Below are 20,496 nucleotides of genomic sequence, written 5' to 3' on the forward strand. Positions count from 1 at the left end.
TTTTATTCACCATTTTATAATAATTTTATATACGTATGGTGTGGTATTTGAAAATTTAAAAAAAAGTGCATATCGAGTGTCCAATACTGCCTTATTTACAGCATTGATGATAATGGTTTTGGTTAGCTTCTTTGGCATGTATAATTTTAAAATTTTCACAGATTATCTAAGAACATTTGAAGTTATTTAAATTTATCTTTTAGTATTAACTTTGTTGGGTTTACTTTTCTCAAATCTTTATTTTGTTATACATCATTATCATGGCCATTAATAGCTGCTAGCTGCTACTTTTGAATATATTAGACGTTCGAACTATCATATCAGATTTTTTATCACGGGGGCAAATTGGTACACCGACATAAATGTATAATATGTTTAAGGAGTTTGGTATTTATCCTGTTCGTTGGTTTGAAAGACAAAATAGCACAAGAACTAGTTGACCAATCAGTTACAAATTTAGTAAAACAAAATGTCAAAAGTTAGGATCCGATTCTATATTAAAGCAGATACTCAAACTGGAATGGGGGGCGCGGTGGCTCAGTGGTAGAGCGTTCACCTCCGGTGCTTGGGGTCCTTGGTTCAATCCCAGCTCGCGGTGCGTGGGCTTTGTGGTGGACAAACACAGTGCTCGTGGGTTTTCTTGGGGTTCTCCCGTTTCCTCCCACTCTTTCATTCCACCATATCATTCATTTCTCATAATCACCGTCTCCTTTAGCCTAACTGGCATAACGTGGGACGTAAAACTCAAAAGATTTCATTTCATTTTTTTCAAACTGGAATGGTAGAATAAATTAAGCACTTCCAGTTTGAACATTGGTCACTATAGATCAGAAACGGCAACACATAGAGACATACTGTTTTCTACAACCGGTTTAGCATCCCCAAAATACATTACAGCTCCAGCTTTAACTCCCTACTAAAACCCGAAGTGATAGAAATCCACAATAATTTCCGATTTCAATGTTGACTTAATACAGAGCAAAACCGATAACAGATAACGAGAAGCGGTTTTCTTGAATCGATTTAGCTTTCTAAGAATAGGTACCATCTTCCCTCTTAACCCCGTATATTCAAATCAGATGCGGTAAAAATCAATCAATTAATCCTCCTATGGCCTTGGTGTCATATTCCTTAATAATATTTCTTAAATAATTTCTTTGTACGATGTTTTCGGTTACTGATTATTTTAGTATTCCTCGACCTAGCCTAGTTCTTTATATGATCAAAATATTAAAAGTTAGCTGGTTTAAGTAAAGTTGTTAAATAAGACACATCAGACTTTGGTATCATATTGACCCCAATGTCTAATATTATATTTTCCCTATATTATTATTATTATTATTATTATTATTATTATTATTATTATTATTATTATTATTATTATTATTATTATTATTATTATTATTATTATTATTATTATTAAGCCACCTCAAGGCACTTGATTAACTATTATTTACTCTTTTATGTTTGCATGCCCTTATGAGAAATTAAATGATTGGAGTCAAATAGACCCCAAGGATGAGCGTGTGTTTAGATTTGAAGGACCATAGGAGGGTTAAAACTTTAATGTTGATCGTTTTACAATAAAAATTATAACATATTCTAAGAAACGTTTTGCTCCCAATTATTAGGCGCCCTCTATCTTCATTCTAATATTTCTATTAAAACCGAAAATAGTAGAAATTCATTACAATTTCTGTTTTCAATATTATTCTATGATACATAGAGCAAAAAACCACTAAGATAGTGTAGCGAGAGATGGTTTTACGGAATCGACTTAGCATTCTAAGAATAAATATAATATTTTCTTTGTTAAGCCCTATCATACCGGAAGTAGTAGAAATCAACCACTTGCGGTTTTTAACGTTGATTCTTATCAGTGACAACAATAATAGATACGGTAATCAATGAAGCGTTCCATGATCATATTTCATCATCCCCATTATAATTCCTCTACTAAAACCGGAATTGGTATACATCAAACTACTATTTCCGGTTTAAATAATAATTGGAAAAATATCACACCATAAAACCAAACTACTTCACGTGCTGTATACGTGACATTGCTCATTGTTTGCTATATTAGTTTACAATCTTTTAAGAATTAGGTATGTTCTTCTTAAAATCAGGCGAAGCTATTGCTTCCCTTGCTCTGCTCAAATGAGATCTCTGCTTCAAATGGGCTATCTAAGTTTGTTAACGGATTAAGCAAAACCCATTGTACACTCATTTCGGATTAGTTGATTTGAGAAACTCTTGTAACCGCTTTTCTGGTTGTACAGCATACCATTTGTGGTAGAGCGGACATTGGAGATATTAATTAGTATTCTATATGTATCCTGATATCAAATTACATTACTCTTGCAGTATAGCTTACTCATTTATTTAACGTGTAACCAAGCGCTTTTGGAGAAAAAGGGAAAAAAGGAAAGGTAGAAAAGAAAAAGAAGTTATTTAACAACCTTAGAAGAAAGAAGGAACTGCAGTTATGGTACTCTTGCCCCGAGTGACAAGTTCAAGGTAGTTCCATCATAAAACACATTTGTAAACAACATATGCTGACATACGTATGTACCTGAAGCAATAAATGACGTCATTCATTTAGTGGCAACATTCATTTGATCAACATACCAGAGTGTGAAAGTTCTGTACGTTTACAGTTTTATTAACCAACATGTATGCGTTGCGAGTGTAGAGAAATGGTACTGTATGCTAACTATAAGTTCAGCAAACTTATTATCAATTCTCATGCTTTAAGTCAGCGTTTCCCAACCGGTGTGCCGTGAATGGGCCGCTGGTGTGCCGCGAGGAATCGAAACAAAATTATTAATTTTATAGCAATCAAATTGCAAAACGCAGGGGAAAATATATATTTGTATTTCACATTACTATGAACCTCCACTATGAATCTACAATTTTAAGTTAGATACCGAGTTACTGTTCTGTACATTTCTAATGTTGAAAAACGTATTTGTTATGATTGTTATTGCTTCTTTATTGTTGCAGACTATTTCGTAAGTTGAAAATTTAAAATATCATTCGATTCTTTCGACAGATTACTTACATTTGTGTTTTAAGAGTAAAAGAGTAAAAGAGATTTGTTTGTTCGTTCGTTATTTAGTGATCTTCCTTCTTAGTTAAAGGTTGGATACATCTTTTAAAAAAGAAAGCGTATTTTTAAAAACATAAGTCCAATATTTCAATGCAATTGTTTTCTATTTCTAATTAGAATGAAAAATAAGCATAATGATTTACCAAAGGGCAAAAAACAGTGAAAGAGCTTTCTTCTCTGTGAGGAGATCAATAATCACACACACACACAAAAAAAATGCCACTGTGTTTTAGGTGTATATTTACAAATAATAATGCTTATAAGTGTGCCGCGAGAATCCAAGTAACATCCATAGTGTACCGCAAGTTGAAAAAGGTTGGGAAACGCTGCTTTAAGTGGACGAAACATATGAATAAAATATTAAATGGCCTCGTGTGTTACAGCGGACAATGTTTTCAATCCTTCCTTCTGATCTTTCGTATATAATTCATTTGGGTGTGTTCGAAGTCTCACATGAAATGAAATGAAATAAAATATTTCAATTTATCGTCCCACGATTATGTTCTTTAACCCTTTCACTGTGGAAGGCGACGGAAAAAAATTTCCCTAACCTGCGAATGTCGATTATCGTCGACGTGCTAAAATTTGTCTGTATCTTGGTTTTGTCGATTGTAGTCGCCAAAAGTTTTCTGTGTGATTTCTATTGTTTATCGAAAACAATAGAACACAAACAAAAATGAACGGTACAACTTTGGCGACTACTCTCGACAAAGCCAAGATACGGACAAACAAATTTTAACACGTCGACTATAGTCGACATTCGCATGTTAAGGAAATTTGGTTCTGTCGACAAAAGTCGACTTCCTCTGTGAAAGGGTTAAGCTAAATGAGACGGATAATTAAGTATTTATGGTATGAACGTAATATATGTGTATGTATGTATATATGTATGTATTTGAACACTTTGTCTTTCGAACTGTAGACGTTTTATTCAAATACTATAAACCGTTCTCATGGTATAGTACCTTGCAATAGGATAAAGGCTTCAGAGAAATCCTCCTCTACAAGGAAGTCTAGCGAAGTAACCTTAACTGCAATGAGTTAAGAAAAAGTCTTTACAAAATAAATTCCAGTTTTGATACACTAAAAATGTTATTTGATTTTGAGTTTAAGTCCCTTTCAGCAGCGAGACTATGTGAGGCGAGGACCTACATCTTAACGTGGGATTTAAATCACATGAGATCTACCGGGAATCTAACCCGGACCTTTCACACCAAAGGCGCGTACGCTAACCGCTTATTCACGAGAAAGCTCGTATATTATTCTCGAGTAGAAAGTCTAATTTAAAATAATTTTAATAGGTACTGACAATGTATGCTTGCGGAACGTTGACAAAGTTCTGTCATAGCCAACTGTTACGATTCGATAGAAACCGCACCATTTTCTTTTCATAAATTACCCAGAAAAACACAGTTTTACAGTCCATAGTTCTGCCTTGTCGACTGAAAGAGACGGTGATGATAAAACTGAATGAAACGGTGAAATGAAGAAAGTGGGAGGAAAAGGGAGAACCTATAGAAAGCTCACTCACGCGATATTTGTCCACAACAAATCTGCATTGGCGCGAACTAGAAGCGAACCAGAAACCTCTACCACTGGGCCACCCAGGGCCTAGGGGCAATCTCTCTTATATAGATTTATAGATGCTGCTTTTCTATGTGTATACTTACCCCTACTATATTTACCAGTTAATAGTTGCTTCCTTGCCCTAGTTAAAATTCACTGTATAAATCGAATTTAATAACTATTCTTTTACTTTTCTACAGGGTGTCCAAAAAGAAATTCAACCTAAACTGTGATCGAGTATATTTTTTGAAGTAAGAATGATAGAGGCATGGTTTTAGTGACGGAAGTTAGCGTTGCCTTTTTAGATATTTTGAGAATAAGATCAATAAGACAAATCGTAACGTTGAATTTTACTAACTCTTTAAGTGACCAGAAATATCATCCCAAAAAAATTTGAAAATTGCTTATAATAAATTGCCTGGAACAAAAAAAAAAAAAAAAAAAAAAAAATAGTGGTGGTAATTCTTAATGTAAAAGTTCAGTACATATCAATATTTATCGAATGGGATAAAAACGTTTTACAGCGATGACATTTGTAAAGGCTAGTTTTTAATTATTCAGAAAAAAACTGAAATAAAATAGAGCATTCTGGCAACAATGTTCCAAGAAAAAATTACTACCACAAGTGTAACTCATTCCCTAACACGTTGGACAATGTGATTTATCAATAAAATAATAAAAAGATTTTTCTTTAAAAATAATAATAAGATAATTACTCACAAACAGCTGGCAACCCGTACTGGCATAGAGAAAATGCATACTCTCTATTTGCGTTGGAATTTTGCTTCAGGTGCTTATCGAATTTCATTGTGTGTTGTGTTGCGTTGATTACACTAGTTAACAAAGGTTTTGTTACATAAAAGGAAATACCTGTTCTTAAAGGAACTTTTTGCGCTGAATTCGAATATGCACTCGGTTTTTCTCCATCACGTACGATTTTCCCGTAACAGAGGGATTTTCGGGAAAATCCCTCAAAAATTTCCCTTTTCGTTTATTTTACACCCCAAGATCTTGTCCCCTTGCATATACTAACATAGAAATTATACCTAAGTATACTTTGATTCATATTTAACAAACCCTCCAAGTTTCGTAATAATCGCTTTATTCTTTCTAGAGAAATAAATATGTTTGTATGTATACTGTGTGTACTGTTTATTGCACCTTATAGTAATGCTTTCAGATCTCTTAAGTTGAGGTAAAACGTTTTGCTTTATTACCACAAACACATATATAAAATATAATACAATATAATTTACAAGTGTGACAATTTACAATAAACAATAATACAAACGTACCAAAAGGTCATGGAAAGACAATCAAAACTATCACAATATATGAAACTTCCATTGGGTTACAAAAACGTACACTACTTCCTTCTTTTGTAAGAAATGTTGCATTCTCTAACAAGACCCCAACAATAGTCCCCCATCATTGAAGGATCCCATCGTCCCTGGTACCTTTTCTCCATTGCCATTATATCTTGGTGGAATCTTCCCCCCTGTTCGTCGCTGAGAGCACCTAGGTTAGCAGGAAAGAAGCTGAGGTGGGAGTGCAAAAAGTGGATTTTTAAATACATCCTACAACCCAACTCTTTGTATTTCTGTACCATGTCCTGTACGATTTCTGTGTAACTCTCAGCTTTGTTATTGCCCAGAAAGTTGCGCACAACACACTTAAATGCTGTCCAGGCAGCTAGCTCAGCACTGTTTAACTTGCTGTCAAAGCTATCATCAAGCATTAATTTCCTAATTTGGGGACCAACAAACACTCCCGCTGAAATCTTAGCATCACTCAGGTTAGGAAACTTATTTCGCAAATACTTGAAACCTTCACCAGATGTGTCCATGGCTTTGACAAAGTTTTTCATAAGTCCTAACTTGATATGAAGTGGCGGTAGTAATATCTTATTAGGATCTACCAAAGGAGCGTATTTGACGTTGCATTCTCCAGGTACGTAATTCACTCTAGGTTCCCATTCCTTCACTTCATAATGTTTGTAATCAGCTCGGCTATCCCATAAACATAAAAAAACATTGGTACTTCGTGTAACCGCACTGCAGTCCTAATAAAATACCAACTACCTTGAGATCACAACATATTTGCCAACAATGGTCCTTGTAATTTATAAGATTTAGCAAAGTTGACATGGTGTCATAGGATTCCTTAATCTTCACTGAGTGCGCAAGTGGAAATAGCTTTAAGGCTGACCTTTGACGCGTCGATAAATAACCTCCATTCTTCTGGAACGTAAGAAATTCCTAGCTCCGCCATCAACTCATTTATATCCGTACATACGCACACATTATCTTGCATTGAGAAATAGCTTGAAAATTGAACATGCCTTTTCCTGTACACTGATATGTTCGTTTCTGCATCCAATAAGTTCCACTGCTGGAGCCTTGATCCCAGAAGTTCCGCCTCTTGTTTTGTCAGGTGCAAATCACGGACTAGGTCATTAAGTTCACATTGCCGGATGAAATGTGGCTCGCGAACACAGTCAGGGATGAACGTTGGATCCTTGGATGTACATGTTGATGTCGATGGTTCATCAAGGTCATGATCATCATCAGAGTCTTTTGGCCATATCTCTTCCCAGTTGGTAGGGGGCTCGGGAAGTGGAAGTTCATCCCCGTGCGGAATAGGTCTAATTGCGGATTTAACATTGGGATAACTTATTGTGTATTTGCTTTTTTTAGAATGTCCCTTAACTACTGTGAGACAAAAATAACAATCATCCAGATGGTTGGTGGGTTCTCTCCACACCATTGGTACAGCAAATTTCATGAACCTCCGTTTCCCTTTGGCCCATACAAGTAAAGTGACGTAGCACGACGCACAAATTATGTTGGGTCAGGGGCGGATCCAGGACGGACTTCTGGGGGGGGCGGTCGGCGGTAATACTGCTACTTTTAAGAGCTCCAAACTTGTTATGGATGGGTTTATTTATATATAAAATAAGAAAGTTTCCTCTTGTGGGGGGGGCGATCGCCCCCCTCTGGATCCGCCCCTGTGTTGGGTGCCCAAGTTTTGTCCTGATCTCCCACACGGCATCCGAAATATATATAATATGCTAGTTTCACCGATGGCGTAATGGATCTACACTGTCCTTTAACTGCAAACTGGCCACATACATAACAAAAACTATTTGGTGAGTTAACACACGAACGCCGTCCTCTTGACGCCATTGTACTGATCACAAACTAAACTTCTGGTCTTAGTTGGGTATAATGCCGTTAAGATCAAACATGAAAGCACTCTTAGCAGCAAAGACAACTTTGAAAGTGAAGTAGTGTTAAACCACACGTCAATATAAAAATGTACAAAACTCCCTCACCAGGTGTCAAGAACACAAGAAAGAAAGAAATGCGCGGGGGGAGAGGGGAAACGATACCGTAGTGGAAAATTCAGACTGCATTAGTTCATTGTTGTCAACAACGAGTCTGTATTCCATTCTTTCTTTCTTTTGCATTCTGTTACATTTGATAACAAATATTGATAACCATTTCATGAACAAAACGAAAAAACTTGGAGAATTGTATATAAATGTATTAAGATATACATATACTGTACGTTTAAAAAAATATACGTTGGAAGTACATTCTACTTTTATACACGTTTCTAATTTACAGAGAGCAATACAAGTGTGTTGTTGACTATTGTAGATATTCATTTTTATGTCTGTGTTTGTAGTAATAAAGCAAATCGTTTTTACCCCAACTCAGGAGATCTGAAAGCATTACTATCAGGTGCAATAAACAGTGCACACAGTATACATACAAATATATTTATATCTCTAGAAAGAACAAAGCGATTTTTACGAAACTTTTAGGGTTTATTAAATATAAATCAAGGTATACTTAGGTATAATTTCTATGTTACTATATGTAAGGGGACAGGAGCTAGGGGAATAAAATATCTGAAAAAGGGAAATTTTTGAGGGAATTCCCCGAACATCCCTCTGTTACGGGAAAACTGTACGTGATGGAGAGAAACCGAGTGCATATTCGAATTCAGCGCAAAATGTTCCTTTAAGATCAGATGATTTTTCTCATGTAACAAACAAAAAGTTTAAATTTGTTAACTAGTGTTATTGACTTTTTTTTTTTTTTTTTTTTTTACAATGTCGTTTTCCGTCGAAGAGAGAAGAGGCATTACTGAGTTTCATTTTAAAACCTATTCGTATGAAGTTGCTAGAGTACGATTTCAAGAAACCTTGCAGCCCAATCCGGCTTACCTAACACTACCCCTCACAGAAATGTGCACAATTTGAAAATGCACCTATACAGAATTCGTGTTCTACAAGAAATAAAGGAAACTGATAATGTAGTACAAATGAGGTACTGTCATTGGTTCAATTCCTTAATTAGTGATAATGGTGTGCACATATTCGATACGCCGTTCCCCTTGCCCATTGTATTTTTTAGAAAGTAGGGGAACGACGTCCGCCCGTGTTCCCCCTCACTTTTACCCCTGGAATATGGTCTTTTACACTGACGGGGCGTGGTTTCATTTGAATGGTTACATAAATAGCCCACTGAGAATCCACATGTGTTACATGAAGTTCCGCTTCATTCTCAGATGGTCCATGTGTGTTTTGTGATAACGCGACGACGTATTGTAGGTCCTATCTTTTAAAGTAAAACTGTGGATAGCATTGTCTATCGAGATTTAATCATGGAACACTTTTCCTTATTAAAGACGATGAGCGAGACTGTTGGTTCCAGCAAGACAACGCCAGTCTCATATCTCTAATGAAACTTTAGAAATGATAGAATAGTTCTTTGGTGATCGCGTAGTTTCTAAAAAAACTTGTGGTCTGTACGCTCTCCAGCCTTAACATCACCTGACTTTTTTCTGTGGAGTTTCTTGAAGGAAAAGATGTACGAAAACAACTCCAGAACGATAGAACAATTAAAAAAGACATTAAAGCAGAAGTGAAAGCAAATACCAGGGACATCCTTCTTAAAGTTTCACGTAACATAATAAGGCGCGTAAAATTGTGTCTGCAGGAATGGAAGTCACTTTGAACACTCAGTGTGCAGCAGGCTTTTCCTTTCATTAAGGCTGCAGACTACTAAATATTTTTTGAAAAACTAATAATTTTTCTTTTGCCCGTTTCTCGTAAGTGGAAAGAGGTAATAAAATGTAACTTACCACAATAATAGATAATGTTATTCTACACCTGAAAATACGAATCAGAAGAATTTTCAGCATTGCCATCCATAGAAATTACAGTGTGACCAGAACTTGAATTACTCAAAAATCTAGGTAAAGGCAGCAACTAGAAAAATGAATTCAACGGTAATTGAAGACTTATCATGCTATCTATGTTCCTTGTTTACTACTTTTTAAATAAAGTTTCTATTTATTTTGTAATGACTTATTTATTTTGTAATAATTTATGTAAAATTTATAAAATAAATAGAAATATAGTGGTAAACAAGAAAGATAGACAGCATGATAGGTCATCAATTACCGTTGAATTCATTTTTCTAGTTGCTGCCTTTACCTAGATTTTTGAGTAATTCAAATTCTGGTCACACTGTTATTTCTATGGATGGCAACACTGAAAATTCTTTCGATCCGTATTTTCGGGTGTAGAATAGCATTATCTATTATTGTGGTAAGTTACATTTTATTACCTCTTTCCACTTACGAAAAACGGGCAAAAGAAAAATTATTAGTTTTTCAAATATATTTAGTAGTCTGCCCCCTTAAGCCAGTATATATTATTACTTATAGGTGAGTAATTATTTTTATAATTTTTTTTTGCAAAAAAAATATATATTTTATTGATAAATCACATTGTCCAACATGTGCGAGGATGAGCTACACGGTGGTAGTATTTTTGTTGGAACATTATTGCGCTATTTTATTTTACTAGTTTTTTCTGAATATAGGAAATTTACCTTTTACAACTGCCAACGCTGCAGAACAACGTGCAGGTTTTCTTTTCTTTTTTTTTTGTCCCATTCGACAAATATTGATGCGTACTAAACATTGTTATTAAGAATTACCGTGATTAATTTGTTTTTCTGTTCCTCGCAATTGATTATAAGCAATTTGCAATTTTTTTTATTCGAATTACACTTCTTGTCATTTAAGTAATTACTCAAAGTCAATGTTACGAATTCTCATTGGTTTTATCCTCAAAATATCTCCATAGGCAACGCTAACCAGTGTTCGTACGTTTCTTTAAGAAAATTTCCCTCGACTGACACAAAATTTTCCATTTTCTTATGAAATTTTCCCTAGTTTGTTGAGTGTCCAATTCCTATGGCAGAAGTTATGTGATAAGGTTAATTTAACTATATTAAAGGAACTACCAACCACATTTGTTTTATTCATTTGCTTTTGGCTTCTACTTTTTCCCGTTTACTTTTCATTCATTTTTCTTTTACAAAAAAGTATACACGCAAATACACAGTAAAAAAATAAATATAATGAAATTATTCGTTTGACGTCCCACAATTATGCCTGTAGGCTAACAGACGATAGTGATCATGTCACCCTCACTCAATTTTGCTATGAGAGATTCATCTTGCAAATTCACAGAGCACTGCCGCACTCGGCTATCAACTTTAAAGGTCGTAACAAGTGACAGGGGTTTGTCTTGGAGCAGGGGATCTTTGTTATCACAGAAAAAACACGTCTTTTCAGACTTTTCTTGTGAGGTTGCACCTCTTCCTCGTGTATAACGACTTGTAGAAGGTTCGTTCTGTTCAATTTCTGGTTGTTCCGAACTATTGCTTTCTGAAGAACACACCACCTTCCTTTTCTTCGCCCAATGTTGAGTAGCTCGATCAACTTCTTTTTTATTGTAACGTAAATTACACTCCCGGTGGAACTTTGCTTTGTTCTTTAAAAGAGTTGTTCTAATACCACTTCCGTCGTTCAGTCGTTCAAGTGAACCTATCTCCTCAGGAAGACCCTGAACCGCTTGGAACGACAAGAGATTCTTCTCAATTGTCCCATATCCAGAAGCTGCATTCCGGGATTCCCAGTCCGCCGGACAAGTGAGCTTGTCAACTTTGGTTCTTTGACAAAAACTACATTTTTCCCAACTGTTCTGGTAGTTTTGGGGGTGGAGGGCTACCACCTTCAACTAACTTGAATGTTCTTTTCTTTTTCTTTTTTGGACTTTCGTTTGATCTACGAAATGTTTTGATCTTAGGCGAAGACCTTTAGAGTAGATTTCACCAGTTCAGAAGTGCATAATATTCGCTTCTGTTACTAATATCTCTAGACCTAAAAGATATAAAAAGGAAAGAGAAAAGAGTTATGACCTGCAAGTTAAGGTTTGTACAAATATAACAAAATTAAACAAAAGAAAACTTGTTTACATGATTTCAAAAACAAAATGCTGTAGGATATATAGAAATTGACGCAATCAACAAAGAACTTAAGTGCTGATTCTAACTACAGTTTGGAGGATTACACAAAATTGTTCATTTTATATCTAAAAGAATGAAACTGGATAGTGGTAACTTTGAAATTGTAAGAGTTCGTTATAAATGAGCACCTTATATTTCCTTAACATGCTTATTTTGAGTAACGATTTATGAGGAAACGGTAGTTCAAATTATAGCTTAACATATATCAAAGGAGAGATCATGAAATTATCATCATCTTTTATTCAGAGATAAGAAGTGATTTTGTGCACCATATAAAAATTATAGAATGAAGAAATCAACTTTCATCGAAAAATCAATAAATTTTTAAAAATTATGCTGAAACCTTAAAGTTTAGGGAAATCTTTGTTATAATAAAAAGTTTTGCCTTAAAAAGAGCTTTAAAATAAAAAAAATAAAAATAAAAATCGGACTATTCGTTTAAAAGTTATAGGGTAAAAACCGATTTTGGCCGCCATTTTCCAATATGGCGGATCAAAGGGCAATCCGACGATGCCTACAACGCTCAAAATTATTAATGCTATATAAATAACAAGTACAACAAGTTTCATGCTTTTACATATAAAATGCACAATTTTGACTTAATCCTACGGACTAATGGTAAAAGCAAGTGAATGACAATGGAAGAATGAAAAAATGAAGGAACTTGGAGTACATCGAGAAAATCCACGGACATAATGTTGTTTACTACAAGCATATTTGGCTGGGAATAGAACAAGGGAAACCAAGCACTAGAGGTAAGCTCTCTACCACTGAGCCACCATGTACTCCATCCAACCAACAATGGGTGCAAAATATGCTACTTTCAGGAAGAAGAAAGAGAAAATTAAGCATTGATATTCGTCAATCAGTTAGCTAGGGAAGGGAATTTCCTTAGATTTTTCAAGTGTTGTCGAAAAATTCGCTCTTTCCCTTTTTTGCTAAATTCACCTATGAAATTTCCCTAGATTCGGGAAATTTCCGTCAAACTACGAACACTGATGCTAACTTTTGTCACAAAAGTTATGTCTCTGTTATTCTTACTTCAAAAAATGTACTCGATCAAAGCTTGGGTTGCATTTCATTTGGGAAATTTGATAGAACTTTCCAGACAGCTATGAAGCATTTAGCCATGGCACAAATTTGCATGCATTAGAAACTATTAAAAAAAATTATATTCTTTAACTGGAGAGAAAGCAAGAATTCAGCATTATGATACAATTATAATATAAATTTGGTCAAAATTGCTTGAATGTAAGCAAAGAAGGCGGTTGTTTACACCTTACTTGAGAGATTCCTGAAAGACTCTTTCAGACAAATTTCAGTTTACTAAGCCTGCACGAGATCTTAATTTTGGCAGTGCCTCATTGAATGTTTTCTGTAAGTGGAAGTTCACAGAACTGAGGCTTGTGACTGTAACGGATAGCCGTGTTTCTTTCTCTAGTTCCAGAATCTGGGTAACACGTCATTCTACCAGTGCATACGATTTGTTACATAATGATGTGGCGCAATATTTTAAAATATTGTACTTATCGTGAGGTTTAAGTCACTATTAGACAACAATTCATTTGTTAATTATGCAACCTATTAATGAATGTCTTGCTTATTGATGAAAATCTGCTTCAAACGTACAGAGATAAATATGAATAAAAATATTGTATCCAGCATTTACACCTTTAGGGTATTTCAGATAGTTACGGAAATGGTTCGAGAGATGAATCTTTATATTTTTTGAAGATGTTGATATAAAAAATTAGAAGATATAGGTTATGCATGATCCAAAAGTTTGATGTGACCATTATGTTCGAAAAATGTAAGCACTAGGGATGGATGGAGATAGTGTGGAAATTACAGGTAAAAAATAAACCATTATGTAATTACATTCCTTGTAAAACATCTTGCAAAATTAATTTCAACATTGGTTTCTTCGTAAACGCAGATGCTAAGATATGCATCAGACGACGCTTTTCTCCTTCGAAGAAAAAAGAGAAAACATCCAACAGGGGCAGATCCAGAGGGGGGTGATCGAGGCAATTGCATTCTACCCAGGAAGAGGAAACTTTCTTATTTTATATATAAATAAAATCCATCCCAGAGTTTGGAGCTCTTAAAAGTAGCTCTAAGTAGCAGTATTACAACCCGCCGCCCCACCAGAAGTCCGTCTGGATCCGCCCCTGGTTTCCGAAATGGTGGATAGAGGATCCACCTGGTTTCCAAGATGGCGGATGTATTGAGTATGCGTTCATAACACTCTGCATCCATGCCTAGCGATTACTGTTTTTCGATTTAACGACATGGTTCTGTCTTTCGGAACATCCCTATAAGTATTTACTTTGATTTCACCCAATCTTAAGAAACCTATTTCATCACCCTCAGTTCGAAATTAAAATTTACAATTCAAAGTATGTTCACAAATATTGGAAACACCTTGTATATTAATTTCTCATGTTTTACAAATGTATTTTTCAGGTATTGACATGGAGCGTTTCCTAAATGACCACTGGGACGCTGTGTACACTGAACTGAAACCATCTGTTGATGCCACAGTTGGGGAAATATTTAAAGAATTGTCTAACAGAGTATTTTCTAAGGTGCCTTTTGACAATATTTTTCTAGAATGACCATCTTTGAGGCACATTGTGTTATTGGACTTAAGATATACATAAATTTCTTGTCATATTTTGAATAACACGTTGTCAACAAAACATCAAATAAATATCGGCGGAGAAAATGTAACTTTGTAAGTTAAAGATTCGAAAAACATAGGGAAATATTTTAAATGTAAAATTTAGTAAGGGAGGCGAACTGGAAGACCCACTGGCTGCTAAGTGTAAGAGACTTAATATTGGTTTATTAAATGTGAGAAAAATAATTTCCACAAAAAAAGGTAACGTGGTGTGTCAAACTGGAGGTCTGTCATGGGCATAAGTAGCGGTCGGAATTTCATGATCTGAAAAATATAGGTATATGACCTGTAAAATGTTCTTAAAACATGAAAAAGAAACAATGTAAAAACATGTGATAATAACTGTTAACTTTAAGAGAATACAACAAACATACCAAATTATCGGCATTGTGTTCTCTATACCAGAAAAAATACGATAGCTTCTTCATTTCAAATATGTAAGTTTGAATTTAAATGAAAACAACGGAATAAAAAATAAATTTCAACAATTTAATGAGTAAGACAAATTCAGCAAATTATTAAGCGTAAAATGCACTTCTTTCCCGTATCTCGGTTTACTATGTAATTAGCATGTTGTGCTTGTGCTTCCATTTCCTAGAGATAACATATTTATTTTTTAATGATCTCTTTTTACCTGGTTAAGTTAGGGTTCTGCAGCCTTATTCGGGCGCTTAACTACGTATATCGAAAACAACGTACTACTTATGTGAATTCTATATGAAAAATTGTAAATGAAAAATTGGAAAGTGATAATCAGGGACACATTCGGGAGAGAGGGCTTCCTGAACACGCTGCTTTTTTTTTTTACCGCAAAGGTACAGACCGTCGTAAAAATAACACATTTAAAGATCAGAAACGATTTTTAAATTATTACACATACACAAATTAATTTTAGAATATTTAATGAAAATGAAAACTCCATGTTTTTTCCACTTACCTTACATATAATCGCAGTGCGCTAAGATTGTTTTAACAACAGAGAAACAAAGGTTAATGTCTATAGTTCAGATTCTCACTCCTTTGCTTGTAAATTATGATCTTATGAAAAAATGTGTTTACATCGGTGCAAAGTCTAGAGCATAGTGCCAAAATCGAAAGAATGACAAAACATAGTAAAAGAAATACCAATATATACCCCCAAAAATCCCAATACTAAGGCAAAATGAGAAAAATGTATGAGTAAAAACCTGAAAAATTATCTAAAACCTAAAAATTGTCAAAATATGCTAGAAAAACAGTTACCATTTTTGCCTCAGCACGAAGTATAATATTACTTGTATGTGTATTTAATGGGCACTGTGTCCGTGGTACCAGAAAAAAAAATGAGATTAACATCCTCTCTCTAGTCATAAAGTTTAACGTATATGATATTGGTTTAGTGATAAAATGAATGTACTATTATATACCTAGTTTAGAAGGAAAACAATATAGAAAAGTGTAATTGTATTAGAATTACAACGAAACAAATTTATATTTCGGAACATCATTCTTTATTCTACTATTTAAATATAGATTATGTACTATTAACCTCTGTATACTTCATGGAATCTCGTCAGGCAAATCTTACATTTTCCGACTCCGAAACAATAATTATTCCATTCACTATGATAACGAAATCTACCAGAAAGAGCACTCAAATAACAGTACTGACTGCATTTCTGATTAAATCTTCGGACAGTTAATAATGCACTTTATCTCTGACGAGCAGTAATTCGTTTAAGCTATTCTTCAGTAGTTCTTTCCTGTAAGTCTTTTCAGCTATTTCGAAATCAATATATCTCGTCAGAGATAAAAACATCACCCGCATTACTAATATCCGAAAGTTCTCAATATGTATGATTGACTTACTTCCATTTCCTCTCATGATTGTTAATGACTTCAGTCTAATTAGCCGCGCAGGTAATTAAATGATAATTTATTATTGAAATACTTTTTTTACTCCACAATCTTGAACGGGTACTTGGAAAGTGTTTTACTACTTTTACAAAGAGTACCGTTTTCCAATGTTTATTAATAATATTTTTATATGATTATTTTGATGAACTGTTCAATTAAATTATTGTTGACGAATATTCTGTTCCTTCTGTACAACTAAACTATTGTAAATCTATTTTTAAATAAATATTTTATACTAATTTGTACAAGTGACCTTATTGAATTCCATGCACATATTGATATTTAATAATTAAACAAGTGAGTTTTGCTTTACAGTGTTAAACTAGTGTAGACTAAAGAAAAAGAGATGTTTCCATAACTTTACCCACATCTATCCCTGAACTGATGGAGAATTTCCTTTTGTAACAAAAAGATTGAAAATTTAATTTTGCTTTGCTTCTATATTATCAAAAGCTTTTTCCGAATTGAGAAGTTATGTTTTATGCATGTCGTTTTTCTGCTAACAGATTTTTCTACAGATGTAACTTGTCTGAATTCTATATCAATTTCTATTTCTATTTAATGTTCACTCTGAAAGAGATATTTTTACCTACTCAACAGATTTTACTAATCCACTCATATACACAATAAATTATAAATTCGGCACTTCGTACTACACTGAAGTGAGATCTCTTCGCACGGGGAGAATAGGTTTATAGGAAATGTTTGAATCTCCTTCCTCTTACTATATTTATTTGATTGAAAGTTTAGTGAAACAAAACACGGACGATACTCTATTTTTTTACATAAATATTGAAACACCCTACCCCTTCAAAATGCACCTTTATTTAAATTGATATGATTAAAAACCTTTCCTTGAAGTCGGCACTAACTACCTTCCATAAGTCACTTAGAACGGGTCAAACGCTTTACCGACCCTAAAAACTGAATTCGTTAAAAATTTCAATAATTTTTGACGTTTAGTTTTCATCTAGCCCTCTCATCCTTTGAAGATGGAGATGAATTTGGACTTAAATGCTTTTCGGACAGTCATTGTTTATTTTAACCACCCTCAAAACTATGGTTTAAACACTAGTATCAGTCGCTTTGCATTATATTTTTTGTCATTCCTTCCAACTTCCATTCCTTGCTGTGTCTTGCCATCGCAGCACGGTTTTACAGCTTGAAAGTGTTACGTGCATTAAGTTTAGTTAAAGTTGTTCCAGATATATTTATTCTTTATATCTAAGTATCAACATGCACGGCAGTGCATGCCAGCCAAGTTCTGCGAAGAAAAGGAAAACTGGACTGCACTGCCGTAAGCATATCCACGAACAAGAGTTTTGGGTAAAATCACCGATTTCGAGGCGTCGTAAAAACGATTCTATTAAGGGTAGAAACATGAAATTTAGAATTTTAGGAGATATCCGAGAGATGTACGAATATGCCAAATCTCACATTCCTACCTTTAACTATATTCGAGTACTAGACCTCTCAAATATGCAGCTTTCAGGCTCACTCATCAAATTGATTAGGTACTTCCCAATGAGATAGAAACGTGAAACTTTGCATAAAGGTACTCTATAATGACTTGAGCATGGAAAAAGTCCGAAATGTGAGGAATGTGTTATGAGAAGTTTTTTATGGGCAAAAAAACTGTCCTTAGCCAAGCAAGAAATCTTTTCACTCACTCACCCATCACATTCATTAGGTACTTCCCAACGATATCGAGACGTGAAACTCTGCACAAAGGTACCTTATAATGACTTGAGTATGGAAAACGTCCGAGATCTGAGGAATGTACTATAGGAAATTTTTTTATGGGCAAAAAACTGTCCTTAGCCAAGCAAGAAATCGTTTCATTCACTCACTCATCAAATTGATTAGGTACTTCCAAATGAGATAGAGACGTGAAACTTTGCATAAAGGTACTTATTAATGGCTTGAGTATGGAAAAAGTCGAAAATGTGAGGAATGTGCTATGGGAATTTTTAGGGGCAAAAAACTGCCCTTCCATTGGGCTTGTTGTTTTCTAACTTTGAAGTCTCACACGATTGGCATTGCAACCATTGCCAAGGGTCATTTCTCAAAGGGTCCACTCAGCGGACGGTTCTACCTAACATAAAATTCATAGTTAACATACGATGTGAAATATACTTTTGTGAAAGAATGAAAGTGTGAATGTAAGTAATTACTGTCAGTACACAGCAAATTAAAATGAATATTGGGCATTACTCGAGCAGACGGTTTTACCACATTTTGATATATTTCTTACGGTTTCATATCAGGTTAGAACCATGTATTTCTTTTAGCAGAGCATGAACTAAATCAGAAGCAACATTAGTGCTTGCACATTGACTTCAGGAGGCCTCAGTACAAATACAGCGTGGACGTAAAGCATAACAATTTCAGTGAAGAAAACACGAACCAATTTATACCAGCTGGGCACTACAAAGCAGGAATGCTATATAACCGAGTCAGGGTAGGAGCACAGCAAAAAGCCCGAGCGGCAGCGACGAGATACGTCTGTAGGGATCAGGCGCGTCAGCGGCGGGGAGTAGGTCTATACAAATAAACGAGGATAGTGGAAGAGCATACTTACTACTATACAATACTTTCACTAATCACTTAAAATTCATTTCAATATGTTGTACACTGACAGTAATTGCTTATATTCACATTCTCACTCCTTCACGAAAAATGTCTCTCATGATATTTTACCTATAAATTTTCTATTTGGTAGAACTGTCTGCTCAAGTGAAGCCAAACTTTATGTGATAGTGAAAGCATTGTAAGCGTAAGTGTGCTTTTCCACTATCCTTGTTTAGGCGTATAGTCCCCGTCGCTGAAGTGCCTGCTCCTACGGACGCACCCCCTCGTTGCCGCTCGGGCCCTCTTATTGTGCTCCTGCTCTGACACGAATAGAATGCATTTGTGGTTTTTAGTAGGCACCTAGCAAAAGTTGGTTCGTGTTTTATGCACTGTACTTAATATGCCACGCGTCGGGAAGGTTCTAGAACACAGGTTTCCCCCATATAGGTTAATAGCTAGATTGGTTCTTTTCTGTACCAAAGTTTAATATGTAATTCACATAGTATTGCTGAGCGAGCGTCAGTGAGTGAAGGCGGGTTAGAGCCCCGCAAGGCACGTTGTCTTCTGTCTTTATTACAGTTAAGTGGGAAGGGGGACCTGTCCCATGCGTCTACTCTATATTTATACTAACCCCCGTGAAGTCAATCTGAAAGTAGAAGTAGAGCTCCTCATTTAGTGCATACTTTGCTAAAGGAAATACAATGCTCTAACCTAACCTGAAAATGTAAGAAATGTGTCAAAATTTGGTAGAACCGTCTGTTCCAGGAATGCCTCCAAAATTTACTGTCATCTTGTTCTTTGTATTCATCCGTCTTTTGCCTTGGTAAATAGTTCCACAATGCGTGCAGCTTAATTATACGGACCCATTGTATAAGTAGTAGTAGTAGAAACGGGTTAGAAGCCCCGCGGAGGTTGGTTGGTTCTGTTCTCGAGATGAAACGGTCAAATTAAAGACTTGTCCAAATTCTTTCGTACATTTTACAATCTATGCATCTCTATAGTAAAACTGTACCCCACAGTGACATACTTTCCTATGCATACTCACACCCATATACGGTTTATTGAGTTTAAACACACACATTAATCTTTTACTACCTTTACTATTAATATTTTATATAGTATTCTACCTAAAAATATTTAATTTGAAAGAGCCGTCTACTAAAGTTAAACCCAATGAAGGTATCCTCGTTCTTTCTACGGTATTTTAATACACTGTTATTTTTGTTACCATTTTAGAACATGATAAAGACGTTCAAAATTTTCAAAAGACGTCA

The 20,496-nt window shown here is 35.0% G+C and overlaps 1 protein-coding gene across 1 annotated transcript in view; it reads left to right on the plus strand.

Annotated features, from left to right (window-relative positions):
• The window catches only part of LOC145691961 (protein takeout-like), a 42,227-nt gene extending 25,389 nt beyond the window's left edge, over nucleotides 1-16,838 (plus strand). The window contains exon 6 of the mRNA XM_081767258.1: nucleotides 14,539-16,838. Within this exon, the coding sequence (XP_081623384.1) occupies nucleotides 14,539-14,690 (152 nt within the window). The 3' untranslated portion in view covers nucleotides 14,691-16,838. The remainder of the gene's footprint in view (nucleotides 1-14,538) is intronic.
• The last annotated feature ends 3,658 nt before the right edge of the window (nucleotides 16,839-20,496 follow it).

The sequence above is a fragment of the Thermobia domestica genome, chromosome 8 (assembly GCF_964235325.1).
Source record: "Thermobia domestica chromosome 8, izTheDome1.hap1.1, whole genome shotgun sequence".
In the NCBI taxonomy this organism is placed as follows: Eukaryota; Metazoa; Arthropoda; class Insecta; order Zygentoma; family Lepismatidae; genus Thermobia; species Thermobia domestica.